The sequence below is a fragment of the Hemitrygon akajei genome, chromosome 13, assembly GCF_048418815.1.
Source record: "Hemitrygon akajei chromosome 13, sHemAka1.3, whole genome shotgun sequence".
Taxonomy (NCBI): domain Eukaryota; kingdom Metazoa; phylum Chordata; class Chondrichthyes; order Myliobatiformes; family Dasyatidae; genus Hemitrygon; species Hemitrygon akajei.
The window spans coordinates 969,394-983,773 of NC_133136.1; the positions used below are offsets into that span (position 1 = coordinate 969,394).

At 43.3% G+C, this 14,380-nt stretch overlaps 1 protein-coding gene and 1 pseudogene across 1 annotated transcript in view; one reads left to right on the forward strand and one right to left on the reverse strand.

Moving 5' to 3' along the window:
• The window catches only part of arl9 (ADP-ribosylation factor-like 9), a 59,269-nt gene that overhangs the window by 33,138 nt on the left and 11,751 nt on the right, over positions 1-14,380 (forward strand). Inside the window, exon 3 of the mRNA XM_073064020.1 lies at positions 7,285-7,460. Coding sequence (XP_072920121.1) covers positions 7,285-7,460 — 176 coding nt within the window. The remainder of the gene's footprint in view (positions 1-7,284; positions 7,461-14,380) is intronic.
• LOC140737584 (GTP-binding protein Rheb pseudogene) lies at positions 9,264-9,995 on the reverse strand (annotated as a pseudogene).

Here is a 14,380-nt window from a genome sequence, read left to right on the forward strand (position 1 = left end):
AACAGCTATTGTCCAGATCTTCACCTCTCCCAGACCCCACCTTCCACCAATTCCCCAGTCATCATGGACTCACCTTCACTACTGAACAGCTGAGAAGGGCTCTGGGGAAACTCAGACATGGCAAAGCATTGGGACTGGATGGTGTGAAACCCAAGGTGTGTGTTGAACAGTTGTGTGGAGTTCTCCGGCGCACTTTCAATCTGAATCTCAGCCTGGAAAGGGTCCCAACTGTGTGGAAAACATCATGTATGGTCCCAGTACCTAAGAAGGGCTGAATGAAAGTCTTGAATGACTACTGTCCGGTGGCCCTGATCTCACACATCATGAAGACCCTTGAGAGGCTAGTCCTGGCTCACCTTCAACCCCTGGTCAGATCAGCCCTTGATTCCCTGCAGTTTGCCTACCAGGAGCATGTTGGATTCGATAATGCTGTCATATACCTGCTGAACAGAGCCTACTCCCATTTGGATAAGCAGGGCAGCACTGTTGAGGATCATGTTTTTTGATTTCTCAAGTGCCTTCAATACCATACAGTCTTCATTGCTGGGGGAAATGCTCTGTTCAGTCCAGATTAGCACTTCCATGGAAGCCTGGATAACAGACTATCTGACTGGCAGACCACAGTTTGTGCAGCTTCAGAGCTGTGTGGCAGACGTGAGCATAAACTGTACTAGGGCCCCACCAGGGACTCTTTGGCTCCCTTCCTGTTTACCCTGTATACCTCAGACTTTAGATACAACACTAAGTCATGTTGTCTACAGAAATTCTCTGAGACTCAGCAACAGTTGAGTGTATAACAGGAGGACTGGAGGATGAATACAGGCCCTGGTGGAGGACTTTGTCAAATGGTATAAGCTGAATCATCTGCAGCTTACATCCGACAAGGAGATGGCAATGGACTTAGGAAGACCAAGCCTGCACTGCTCCCTGTTACTACTGATGGTGAAGCTGTGGATGTGGTGAGGACCTACAGGTACCAGGGGATGCACCTGGATGACAGACTTAAGTCCACCACAGAGGCTGTGTACAAAGATGGCCATAGTCACCTCTACTTCTTGAGGAGACTGAGGTCCTTTGGAGTATGCTACCTTAGATGAACAGAGGAGTACTTTCAGTAAAAGACTAAGACAAGGGCTTCACTGCTCCAAAGAGCGTTATATGAGTTCATTCTTATCATTAGGCTCTATAAGTAAGTCAGTCTTTAGCCGGGGAAGTGATGACACCCTCCTATAAGACTATAAGCCCATGAGACTATAAGATAGTGGTCGCCAACCCATCGATCGCAATCAACTGGTCGATCTTTGAGACTTTCCCAGTAGATCCTGAAAAAAAAAGAAAAGTAAATACACAAATACTGTTGAAAGATTGTTTTTGGGTTGCAGGGTTTTAGTTCCGTTCTTTCTGCCAGTGCGCATGCGTGTAGCTCCCCCCCCCCCCCCCCCCGCACTACACAGTGTAATTCAGTGGTCCCCAACCACCAGGCTGCGAGGAAACAATATGAGTCAGCTGCACCTTTCCTCATTCCCTGTCATGCTCACTGTTGAACTTGAACCCACGCAAGGTCATCAGTCGCCTAAACGGTGTGATACCCTCACTCCAGGGATCACTGATTGGGTAACCGGCCACCTCGCGCGGCCGGCGGGAAGTGCTGTTGCTACTGGCCTGGAGCGCGGACAGATGGGCGCCATCTCTAAACCTGTTTAGCACACCGAATGTTCGTGGGGAACCCGGTGCTAAAATATTCGCAGACTACCTCATTCGGGCTCAGGGTTTCGTAAGCAGCAGAGCAGCTTGGTCGCTCTCTTCAGACTGCGACCGCCGCGGCCCTGATACAGGAACCTCCAGCCCTGACCTTGTCCTCTCACCCCACCCACGACCAGCCACACCTGACTGGCTGGCAGCAGGCAGGTGGGAGGCTGCAGTTTGGGCCAGGAGGCTGTCAAATGAGGCAGTGAAGCCCTCAAAACAGCTTCGGCACCCTGCACTTAAAGACAAACCCGTTGAGTTTTGTGAGCAGAAAAAACATGAGCAAGTGGGACAGAAGCTAAGTGCAGAGAGCTGAGAAAACTAAATTGCAGAATAGACTGGACATAAGGAACCCCCTTCGAGTATCACTGTATTCCTGTCATGTTTAATACACTCCTCACCCCCCCCCCCACCCCATCGGCCGATCCGCAAGAATATTGTCAATATTAAACCAGTCCGCGGTGCAAAAAAGGGTGAGTACCCCTGGTGTTTATACATTATTTCTACTTCTGGGTTGCGGGGTTTTACTTCCTGTCTTTTCTGCCCCGGTGTGCATGCATGTAACTAATCGATCTGGGGTCGATCTTGCCTTTCACTAAGGCCAAAGTAGGGGATCTTAGGCTTAAAAAGGTTGGTGACCATTACTATAAGACATAGGAAGAGAATTAGGCTTTTCAGCTCATCAAGTCTGCTCTGCCATTCCATCAGGGCTGATCCTAGATTCCACTCAACCCCATACACCTGCTTTCATGCCTTATCCTTTGATGCCCTGACTGATTAGGAAATGATCAACTTCCACCTTAAATTTACTCTCAGACTTGGCCTCCACCACAGTCTGTGGCAGAGCATTTCACAGATTCACTACTCTCTGGCTAAAAAAAATTCCTCCTTACCTCTGTTCTAAAGGCTTGCCCCTCAATTTTAAGGTGGTGCTCTTTAGTTCTGGATACCTGTATCATAGGAAACATCCTCTTAACATCCACCTTATCTGGTCCTTTCAACATTCAGTCGGTTTCAATGAGATCCCCCTGTATTTTTCTAAATTCCAGAGCTGCCAAATGCTTTTCATGTGTTAACCTCTTCATTCCTGGAATCATCCTTGTGAACCTCCTCTGGACCCTCTCTAATGGCAACACATCCTTTCTGAGATATGGGACCCAAAACTGTTGACAATACTCCATGTGCGGTCTGACTAGTGTCTCATAATCTTTTATATTCTATTCTCCTTGAAATAAATGCCAACAGACTCGACCTGTAAATTAACCTTCTGGGAGTCTTGCACAAGGACTCCCAAGTCCCTCTGCACCTCTGATGTTTGAACCTTCTCCCCTTTTAGATAATAGTCCACATTATTGTACCTTTTACCAAAATGCATTATCATACATTTCCCAATACAGTACTCCACCTGCAACTTTTTTGCCCATTCTTCCAACTTGTCTAAGTCTTGCTGCAATCACACTGCTTCCTCAGCACTACCTACCCCTCCACCTATCTTTGTATCATCTGTAAACTTTGCCGCAAATCCATCAAACTCATTATCTAAATAATTGACAAACAATGTGAAAAGTAGCAGTCCCAATACTGACCCCTGAGGAACATCATTAGTCACTGGCAGCCAACCAGAAAAGGCCCATTTTATTCCCACTCATTGCCTCCTGCCTGTCAGCCATTCCGCTATCCATGCCAGTATCTCTCCTGTAACACCATAGGATTTTATCTTGTTAATCAGCCTCACGTGAGGCACCTTATCAGTGCCTTCTGAAAATCCAAGTAAATGACATCCACTGCCTCTCCTTTGTCCACCCAGCTTGTTCCTTCCTTGAAGAATTCTAACAGATTTGTCAGGCAAGATTTCCATTACAGAAACGATGCTGACTTTGACTTATTTTATCATTAGTTTGCAGGTACCTCAAAACATACTTAATAATAGATTCCAACACTTTCCCAACCACTGAAATTAAGCTAACTGGCCTATAGTTTCCTTTTTTTTGTCTTCCTCCCTTTCTTAAAGAGTGGAGTGACATTTGAAATCCTTCAGTTCTATGGGCCCATGCTGGAATCAAGGGATTATTGGAGATCGTGACCAATGCAGAGAAAATGGCAGCACGCACGGCCACTCCAGGAATGAATATCTGTTATCTGTAAGTAGGGGCCATGCACAATCCTGATTTGATGAGGACGAATGTGAGAAGCACGGAGGAACATCTGGTGAAACTTCTGACATGCCTGTTTCGCTACTGCTGCTACTGTGCGATCAAGAAATCTCTGGAGAGGAAGGCCCCAAATCTTCAGCTTTGCCTGTTGCTTGGCGGCCGGAGCCGAGGTCAAAGCGCTCGGCAGAGATGGTGCTCAGTGTCGGAGAGCTGCTCGGAGGCTCGAAGTTTTTCGGACGGACTCAGAGTTAGCTGTGGTCGGATGCTTCCAGAGGCTGCATCTGGAAGCTTTGCGGCGCTGGAGGTTCATGGCAGGAAGAGTTTTTCTTCCTTCTACCATCTACATGAGATGATGGGCTATCGAGGACTTAGAGACTTTCTTTTACTGTGTCCATGGTCTGCCCTTATCAAATTACGGCACTGCTTTGCACTGTTGTAACTATATGTTATAATTATGTGGTTTTTGTAAGTTAGTCTTGGTCTGCCTTGTGTTTTTGTGATATCATACTGGAGGAACATTGTATCATTTCTTAATGCATGCATTACTAAATGACAATAAACGAGGACTGAGTGTCCTCACAGTCTAATCTAATCTAATCTAATGCATCCGTTATCATTTCAGCAACCTCTCTCAGGTCTCTGGGATGTAGTCCATCTGGTCCAGATGACTTAACCACTTTAAGACTTTTAAGCTTGCCGAGTACTTTTTCCTTTGTAATAGCAATGGCACTCACTCCTGCTCCCTGACACTCATGGACCTCTAGCACACTGTGAGTGTGAGTGTGAGTGTCTTCCACAGTGAAGACATCTGCCATTTCTTTGTCCCCATTACTACCTCAGAAGTATCATTTTCCCTTGGTCCAATATCAACTCTCACCTTTCTTTTACTCCTTTTATAACTGAAAAGACTTTTAGTATTCTGCTTTATATGATTGGCTAGTGTGCCCTCATATTTCATCTTTTCCCTTCTTATAGCTTTTTAAATTGCCTTTTATTGGATTTTAAAAGCTTCCCAATCATACAACTTTCCTTTCACTTTTGCTACCTTATACGACCTTTCCTTAGCTTTTATGCAGTCCTTAACTTCCTAAGTCAGTCATGGTTGCCTACTCCTGCCATTTGAGAACTTCTTCCTCTGTGAGACATATCTATCCTGCGCCATGTGAACAATTCCCAGAAAATTCAGCCATCTCTGCTCTGCTGTCATCCCTGTCAGTATCCTCCTCCAATCCACCTGGGCAAGCTCCTCTCTCATGCCTCTGTAATTTTCTTTATCCCATTGTGTCACTGATACACGTGAGTTATGCTTCTTCCTCTCAAGTTGCAGTATGAATTCAATCATATTATTATCACTGCCTCCTAAGAGTTCCTTTACATTAAGCTCCCTGATAAGATCTGGGTTATTACACAACACCCAATCTAAGATAGCTCTTCCCTGAGTAGGCTCAAGGATAAGCTGCTCTTAAAAAGCCATCTCATAGGCATTTAACAAACTTTCTCTCTTGTGATCCAACTTCGTGATTTTCCCAATCCCTTTGCATTATTGAAGTTCCCCATTACGATTGTGTCATTACCCTTAATATATGCCTTTTCCTTTGCAATCTCAACCCCGCATCTTGTCTACTATTTAACTCCACCTACAAAGTCTGGACATTCTCTGACCTTATTCACCTCTTTCTAAAGATGAAATTCCATCTCTTACCAACAGAGCCCCACCACTGCATATGCCTTCCTGTCAGTCCTTTTGATATAAAGTATATCCTTTAGTGTTAAGCTCCCAACTATGGCTTTCTTTCAGCCACGACTTAGTGATGCCCGTAACGTCAGACCGATCAATCTCTAATTGCACCATGAGTTCATCCACCTTATTCAAAATACAGCACCTTCAGTCCTGCATTCTTCACTCTTATGAATTTTGCCTCTGTGGTACAATTTAACTCTGCTCTAACTGAATTTGTATCCCGTCATTGGCTTGTCCACCCTTACGTTCATGTTGTTAACCTCTGTTTAGCTCTGTTTACCACACCCTGCTATCATGGACACCCTATGCAATACTGCCATCACTTCTTATCTGGACAGTGTGAATGTGCACTAAGTACTTTATAATACGGTAATTCTTTCACTACCATCTTATCAGTGTAAACTTAAATATTTGAAATCTTGTACATCTTATTTTTAAAGTAATGTACATTTTATGCTTTCTTTTTTCTGTTCTAATTTTTGTTTATCTGTGCGCTTGTAATCAAGTCAAGTCACTTTTATTCTCATTTCGACCATAACTGCTGGTACAGTACATAGTAAAAATGAGAACATTTTTCAGGACCATGGTGTTACATGACATAGTATAAAAACTAGACTGAACAACGTTAAAAAAAAACAACACAGAGAAAGCTACACTAAACTACAGACCTACACAGGACTGCGTAAAGTTCACAAAAACAGTGCAGGCGTTACAATAAATAATAAACAGGACAATAATGCTACTATGACACTGTAATTTCCTTTGGCATCAATAAAGTATAAAGAACAATTTTCAGCAACAAGAACAACAAGGAGTTTTGCAACATGTGGAATGGCCACCACAGAACCCTGATCTTAACATCATCGAGGCTGTCTGGGATTACCTGGAGAAATAGAAGTAAGTGAGAGAGCCAAAGTCTGGAGAAGAACTGTGGCAGGGTCTCCAAGGTGCTTGGAACAATCTACCAGCCAATTTTCTTATAAAACTGCATGACAGTGTACCTAAGAGAATTGATGCAATTTTAAAGGCAAAGGGTGGCGACACCAAATATTGATCAAGTTTTTTTTTACTGTTTACTGCTCTTTATAGTAATTTTTGATATTTAGAATCCTATAATTTTATTATATTTGAAAAGATCTTCGCTGTACAGAATTTTTATTTTACATGTGCTTAAGACTTTTGCACACTACTGTACTTATGACAGCACTTTGAAGGAATTGTAGATTTGCATTCCCAGATACCTCTGTTCTATCTCACTACTCAGGGCCCTACTGCTCACCATGTAAGACTTACCGTGGTTGGTCTTCCCAAAGTACAACACCTCACATTTGTCTGCATTAAATTCCACTTGCCACTTTGCAGTCCATTTTTCCAGCTAGTCCAGATTCCACTGCAAGCCATGATGGCCTTCTTCACTGTCCACTACACCCCAATCTTGGTGTCATTTGCAAATTTGATGAACAGTTTGCTACAATATCATCCAGAGCCCTAATGCCTTGTAGCATATTAACTATTATCTTTGATTTTGTAGAATTCTGTGATGCTAATTTTAAAAAAAGAGAAAGAATATGATTCTAGATGCTTTAATCTGCTGTAACTTTAATGGTAACTCCGCTGTATGAGCTGTTGTATTTTGTTTCCTAGTTGGTGGCAGTGAATCTGTACGCCGGTGCTGGTCCTCTCACCTACCTGGAGCAAAGGCTGTTGTTTATGTGGTAGATTCAGCAGATCCTAAGCGGATGCCACTTGCGAAGCAAGAACTTCACCAATTAGTTCAAGGGGATTCAACGCTTCCTGTCGTTGTTTTAGCCAATAAACAGGTATGTTACTCACCAGTTTGCACAAGTAGAAAGATTGCACAAGTTAGAGCTAGTGACAAAGGATGAGAGGCAACTTGATAGAGATGAACAAGATTTTGAGAGGCATAGATAGAGTGGATAGGCAGCAGGTGACAATGGCCAAAGCCAGAGGACGTCTGCGTAAGATGAGTTGAGGAAAGTTCAGAGGAAAAAACAGAGAGTGGTGGGTGTCTGGAATGCTGGGGTGGTAGTAGAGGCAGCTGCAATAGCTATGTCTAAAAGCCTTCTGGATAGGCATCTGAATTAAAGAAAATGGAGGGTTATGGGCTGTGTAGGAGGGAAGAGTTATGGTTGATCCTGGAGTATGTTTATAAAGGGCAGCAAAATGGTGTAGGTTGAAAGGCCCATACTGTGCTGTACTGTCCTGTGTTCTATAAACAGCACAGTCCTATATGTGTTCCTTGTGTACCAGTTTATCTTTGTTCCACTGCTGTTCACATGAAGCCTCCTTCCTGATGATTCATTCCTTGAGGCCAATCTATCAAGAAACCATCAACCTCTGCCTTAAATGTATGTAAAGACTTGGCCTTCATAGCTGCCCATGGCAACAAATTTCACAGTTTGATCCTTCCCTGGCTAAAAAAATTCCTCCTCATCTCTATTCTTTCTTTCTTTTGTTTTTGAAAGTAAAATATTTTTATTGCATTTCTGACCAATCATAGCAATATTTTCATGTGCTGTAAACTGCATTGCCCAAGTGTACAGATCAGTTGGGAATCACAACAAATTTATACTAAAGACAAACTAAATTTTCATCTTACTTTAACTTAACACAAATACTTGCATTTCTGCAGTGAGCAAATCTCATCTACCCCCATGGATTAAACCCCACTTTAAGTTGCCCTGTATTTAGAAATTAGTAAATGATTTGAATAGGACTTTACCAACCCTTCAGTAGAGCTTGCAGGAAAAATAGAAACTAATTTGTTTTCACTGACTAGTGCAACACAACAGAAATCAAAAATAGTCCATATGAAGAATTATGCATTGGTGCCTATGTAAGTAATGACTGTAGGGTGGTGGGCTTAGAATGTAGATTATAAGGCAATTGTGCTACTGCAGATTGTCGACAACATTAATCAATCATGTTATGTTTCGAAGGAATAAAATACTCAGGTAAATGGTAATTTCTCAAATATATACAATTGGTTGCATTGCATTTTAAACCTTCCCAATCTCAACTTTTAGACCATCAAAAACCCTTTTTAAATACACAGTAGAAATCTGCACACAGCAAGCTATTCAATTAATGAAGGGAGCCTTCACTGGTTTAGATGATTTAAAAACAAAGAAAATGCACTAGTTAAAACAAAAAGCAGATGTCAGTCAACTTTAGGATCCCATGAGCTGCCTTCAAAAGCAAGAACAAAGTCCAGGCTCATAAAACCCATCTCGATTGTTTTAAAATAGCTTTGTATAATACCTGGAATCTGGTACAAACACAAGTTTTACTCTAGTATATTTCTACCAGCAAGTATTAAAAACGAATCAGTTTGCTGCTAACTTTTATTTACAAATTTACGTACAACACATGAAGAACACTGATATATCCAAGTCTGTGTGTAAATAGTCGTGTAACAATATGCATTTTTTGTTGATTTACAATCAACTACTTCCATCTGACATTCCTACTGCATGGAAAATGAATGCTGAGAAACGACTATCCATTGCTCGTAAAGAAATACAATATACAATGCGAAAAGTAAGAATTGAAGTGTTTTTTTAAATGCAGAAGTGAAGCCATTTGCAGTAGGGTCAGAATTCAACGTAAGTGAGGAAAGAAAAGGAAGTCTCTGACTGTCTGTAGAACTGGTAAAAAGAAAGGTAGAGTTTTTAAATTTGGAGAAAAAGTGGCAGCTTGCCTCTTCAAGTAAAGCAGTTTCAGAGTTGTCGTCATCTTTGGGGCTCACATTACTGAGCACGAAGATTTGGCTTGCTGACACCCTCCATCTGCCCGCTCAGCCTCCATAATTATCCACTTAAACACCTCGACTGCGGTCTGATTCTCTTTAGCAGAGGACTCCATGATGACAGCACTCCAGGAATCTGCTAAACTCTTCCCTTCTTCATAACTGATCACCCTTTCCACATACAGATCCTTCTTATTTCCAACCAACATAATGGGCACTTGAACCTTCCCCACCATATCCAACAATTTTTCATGAATCACTTTGATCACCTCAAAACTTTTGTTAGATGTAACTGAGTACACCAAAATGTACCCATTAATATCTATGGAATACGTCTGAGGGAAGATAGAATATTCATCCTGCCCGGCTGTGTCCACAAGCTGCAGGTGGTAATCTTGTCCATTCACCGTGATCAGATTGGCAAATGTATTTTCTATTGTGGGGTCATACGAGTCCACAAACTGCCCTTCAACAAACTGAATAGTCAATGAAGACTTCCCCACGGATCTGTATCCCAGGATCGCAACCTTCCGAGACTTCAGCTGTGGCATGTTAACAACGGCGCCTCAACCCTGCCCCCCAAAATAAAAAAAGAATTTTACGGTAGGTGAGCAGGAAAGATAAAGGTCTCTGGCCGGCAACGAAACCCAGTCCCCCCTGAAGCAGGGGAAGGAACTTCGAAGCCCAACAGAAAGCAAAACTACAAGGATGTGGAGTTTTGCTTTGGCTTCAAAAAGAAAAGCACAAGCAAAGTTTGTGAACCAAAGCCAATGAAGCGGTGTCCTGCAGTAAATGTGGGAATATATGCCTGAAGTATTTTCAATTTTGAGCTCATGCGTATCGAAGCGTTGGGAGTCACACAGCTCTTGCTCTCTCTCCCTCATCTCGATTCTTAATCCTCCAATCGAGGAATGTCTGCACAGTGGGAAGAATATAAAAAGAAGACAGCTTTATGGAGCGGGCGACAGAGTAGAGGTAGACAGAGTAGGAGGGCTTTGACTCAACAGGGCTTCGGCGATAACAGGTCAAGGCGAGAAAGTTACTTGTGAAAAATAGAAACAGGAAGTATGTCTGTGAGGCTGGTGTTCTGTACTGGGTGTCAGATATGGGATGTCCAGGAGACTCCCAGCCTCCCAGACAGCACATTTGTGCCAGGTGTGTTGAGCTGCAGCTCTTTAGGGACGGGGTTAGGGAACTGGAGATGCTGCTTGATGACCTTCGTCTGGTCAGGGAGAGTGAGAAGGTGATAGAGAGGAGCTATAGGCAAGTAGTCACAATGGAGACTTGGGAGACCGAGACGTGGGTAACAGTCAGGAGAGGGAAGGGCAAGGGTCAGATACTAGAGAGTACCCCAATGGCTGTCCCCCTTAATAAGTACTCCTGTTTGAGTACTGTTGGGAGTGACGACCTATCTGGGGGAAGCAACAGTGGTCGCACCTCTGGCACAGAGTCTGACCTTGTGGCTCAGAAGGGTAGGGAAGGGAAGAGGAAGGCAGCAGTGATAGGTGATTCTATAGTTAAGGGGTCAGACAGGCGATTCTGTGGATGCAAGAAAGAAACATGGATGGTAGTTTGCCTCCCAGGTGCCAGGGGCCGGGATGTTTCTGATTATGTCTATGATATCCAGAAGTGGGAAGGAGAACAACCAGAGGTTGTGGTATATATTGGTACCAACAACATAGGTAGGAAAAGGGAGGAGTTTCTGAAAACAGACTACAGGGAGTTAGGAAGGAAGTTGAGAAGCAGGACCTCAAAGGTAGTAATCTCGGGGTTACTGCCTGTGCCATTTGACAGTGAGTACAGGAATAGATTGAGGTGGAGGATAAATGCATGGCTGAGGGATTGGAGCAGGGGGCAGGGATTCAGATGGAAAAGGATCTTGGCAATTGTAGGGATGACTTACAACTGATTGAAAAGCTTGAGCATATAGACATTAAGAAAGAGGATGTGCTGAAGCTTTTGGAAAGCATCAAGTTGAATAAGTCTCCGGGACTGGATGAGATGTACCCCAGGCTACTGTAGGAGGCGAAGGTGAAGATTGCTGAGCCTCTGGCAATGATGCTTGCATCATCAATGGGACGGGAGAGGTTCTGGAGGATTGGAGGGTTACAGATGTTGTTCCCTTATTCAAGAAATGGAGTAGAGATAGCCCAGGAAATTGTAGACCAGTGAGTCTTACTTCAGTGGTTAGTAAATTGATGGAGAAGATCCTGAGAGGCAGGATTTATGAACAGATGGAGTTCAACCCAGATAAATGTGAAGTGGTTCATTTTGGTAGGTCAAATATGATGGCAAAATATAGTATTAATGGTAAGACTTGGCAGTGTTAAGGATCAGAGGGATCTTGGGGTCCGAGTCCGTAGGACGCTCAAAGCAGCTGCACAGGTTGACTCTGTGGTTAAGAAAGCATACGGTGCATTGGCCTTCATCAACCGGAGGATTGAGTTTAAGAGCCAAGAGGTAATGTTGCAGCTATATAGGACCATGGTCAGACCCCACTTTGGAGTACTGTGCTCAGTTCTGGTCCCCTCACTACAGGAAGGATGTGGAAACTATAGAAAGAGTGCAGAGGAGATTTACAAGGATGTTAGAACCATAGAACCATAGAACACTACAGCACAGTACAGGCCCTTCAGCCCTCCATGTTGTGCTGACCCATATAATCCTTTTAAAAAAAAGTACTAAACCCACACTACCCCATAACCCTCCATTTTTCTTTCATCCATGTGCCTGTCCAGGAGGCTCTTAAATACCCCTAATGTTTTAGCCTCCACCACCATCCCTGGCAAGTCATTCCAGGCACTCACAACCCTCTTTGTAAAAAACTTCCCCTGATGTCTCCCCTAAACAATGTTGTACCTATGCCCTCTGGTGTTTGTTATTGGTGCCCTGGGAAACAGGTACTGACTATCCACCCTATGCCTCTCATAATCTTCCACATCCTTCCTATAATGAGGTGACCAGAATTGAACACAATACTCAAGTGCGGTCTCACCAGAGATTTGTAGAGTTGCAACATGACCTCCCTACTCTCGAACTCAATCCCCCTGTTAATGAAGCCTAGCATCCCATAGGCCTTCTTAACCACCCTATCAACCTGTGCAGCGACCTTGAGGGATGTATGGATTTGAACCCCAAGATCCCTTTGTTCATCCATACTCTTAAGTAACTGACCATTAATCCTGTACTCAGTCTTCTGGTTTGTCCTGGATTGGGGAGCATGCCCTATGAGAATAGGTTGAGTGAACTCGACCTTTTCTCCTTGGAGCGGTGGAGGATGAGAGGTGACCTGATAGAGGTGTATATGATGTGAGCCATTGATCAACACACACAAAATGCTGCTGGAACGCAGCAGGCCAGGAAGCACCTATAGGAAGAAGCACAGTCGACATTTTGGACCGAGACCCTTCATCAGGACTAACTGAAAGAAAAGATAGTAAGAGATTTGAAAGTAGGAAGGGGAGGGGGAAATCTGAATCTAGTGATTCTTGAAAGATCATTACTAATACCACCACAATCACTTTAGCCATCTCTTTCAGAATGCTGGGGTGTACACCATCTAGTCCAGGGAACTTGCCTATCTTCAGACCTTTCAGTTACCCAAGATTCTTCTCCCTAGTAATGGCATCTTCACAGATTCCTGACCCCTGACACTTTTGAACTTCCAGCATATAAGTGTCTTCCTCAGTGAAGACTGATGCAAAGTACTTATTCAGTTTATCTGCCATTTCCTTGCCCCCATTGCTATCCCCCCAGCATTGTTTTCCAGCAGTCCAATATCTACTGTTGCCTCTCTTTTACACTTTATGTATCTGAAGTAACTTTTGATATCCTCTTTCATAGTATTGGTTAGCTAACTTTTGTATTCTATCTTTTCCTCCTTAATATCTTTTTAGTTGCCTTCTGTTTGTTTTTAAAAGCTTCTCAATCCTCTAGTTTCCCACTAATGTTTGCTTTACTAAATGTGCTCTATTTTGGCTTTGTATTTTGGCTTTGACTTCTCTTGTTAGCCACAGTTGTGTCATTTTGCCTTTAGAAAGCTTCTTCTTGTTTGGGATGTATATATCCTGTGTCTTCTGAATTGCTTCCAGAAATTCCAGCCAATTATTTTCTGCCATCATCCCTGCCAGTGTTCTTTTCCAGTCAATTCTGGTCACCTCCTTTCTCATGCCTCTGTAATTTCTTTCACTCCACTGTAACGCTGATACATCTGACTTTAGCTTCGCCTTCTCAAATTTCAAGGTGAATTCAATTATATTATGATCACTTTCCCTGAAGGGTTCTATTACCTTAAGCTCTTTAATCAATTATGGTTCATGGCATAACACCCAATCCTAAAAAGCTGATCTCCTAGTGGGCTCAGCCGTGAGCTGCTCTAGAACCCACCTCAAAGGAATTCAAGAAATCCCCCCCCCCCCCCACCCCAGGAGCCTGCACCAACCTGATTTTCCCAATCTATCTGCATATTAAGATCCACTATGACTATTGCACTTTTGGCATGCATTTTCTATCTCCTGTTGTAATTTGTAGACCACATCCTTACTGCTGTTTTGGGGGGTCTGTATATAACTCACACCACCCTTCTGTGTACCTGCCTGTCCTTTCAATACAATGTGTACCCATGGACATTAAACTCCCAGCTCTAATCTTCTATCAGCCATGATTCAGTGATGCCCACATCATTACACATCTGTAACTGTGTTACAATTTCGTCAACCTTATTCCATATACTGCATGCATTCAAATATAACATCCTCTGTCATGTCTTCACCCTTTTGCTGACTGCAATTTTGCCCTATCATCAGCTTCTCCTTGCTAGTAGTCTCATTACACACTGCCTCTGTTTGTAAACCAGCTACCTCTTCCTCAGTGCTATCACTCTGGTTCCCATTTCCCTGCCAATATAGTTTAAATTCTCCTAAACAGCTCTAGCAAACCTGCCCACAAGGATATTGGTCCCCTTCGGGTTCA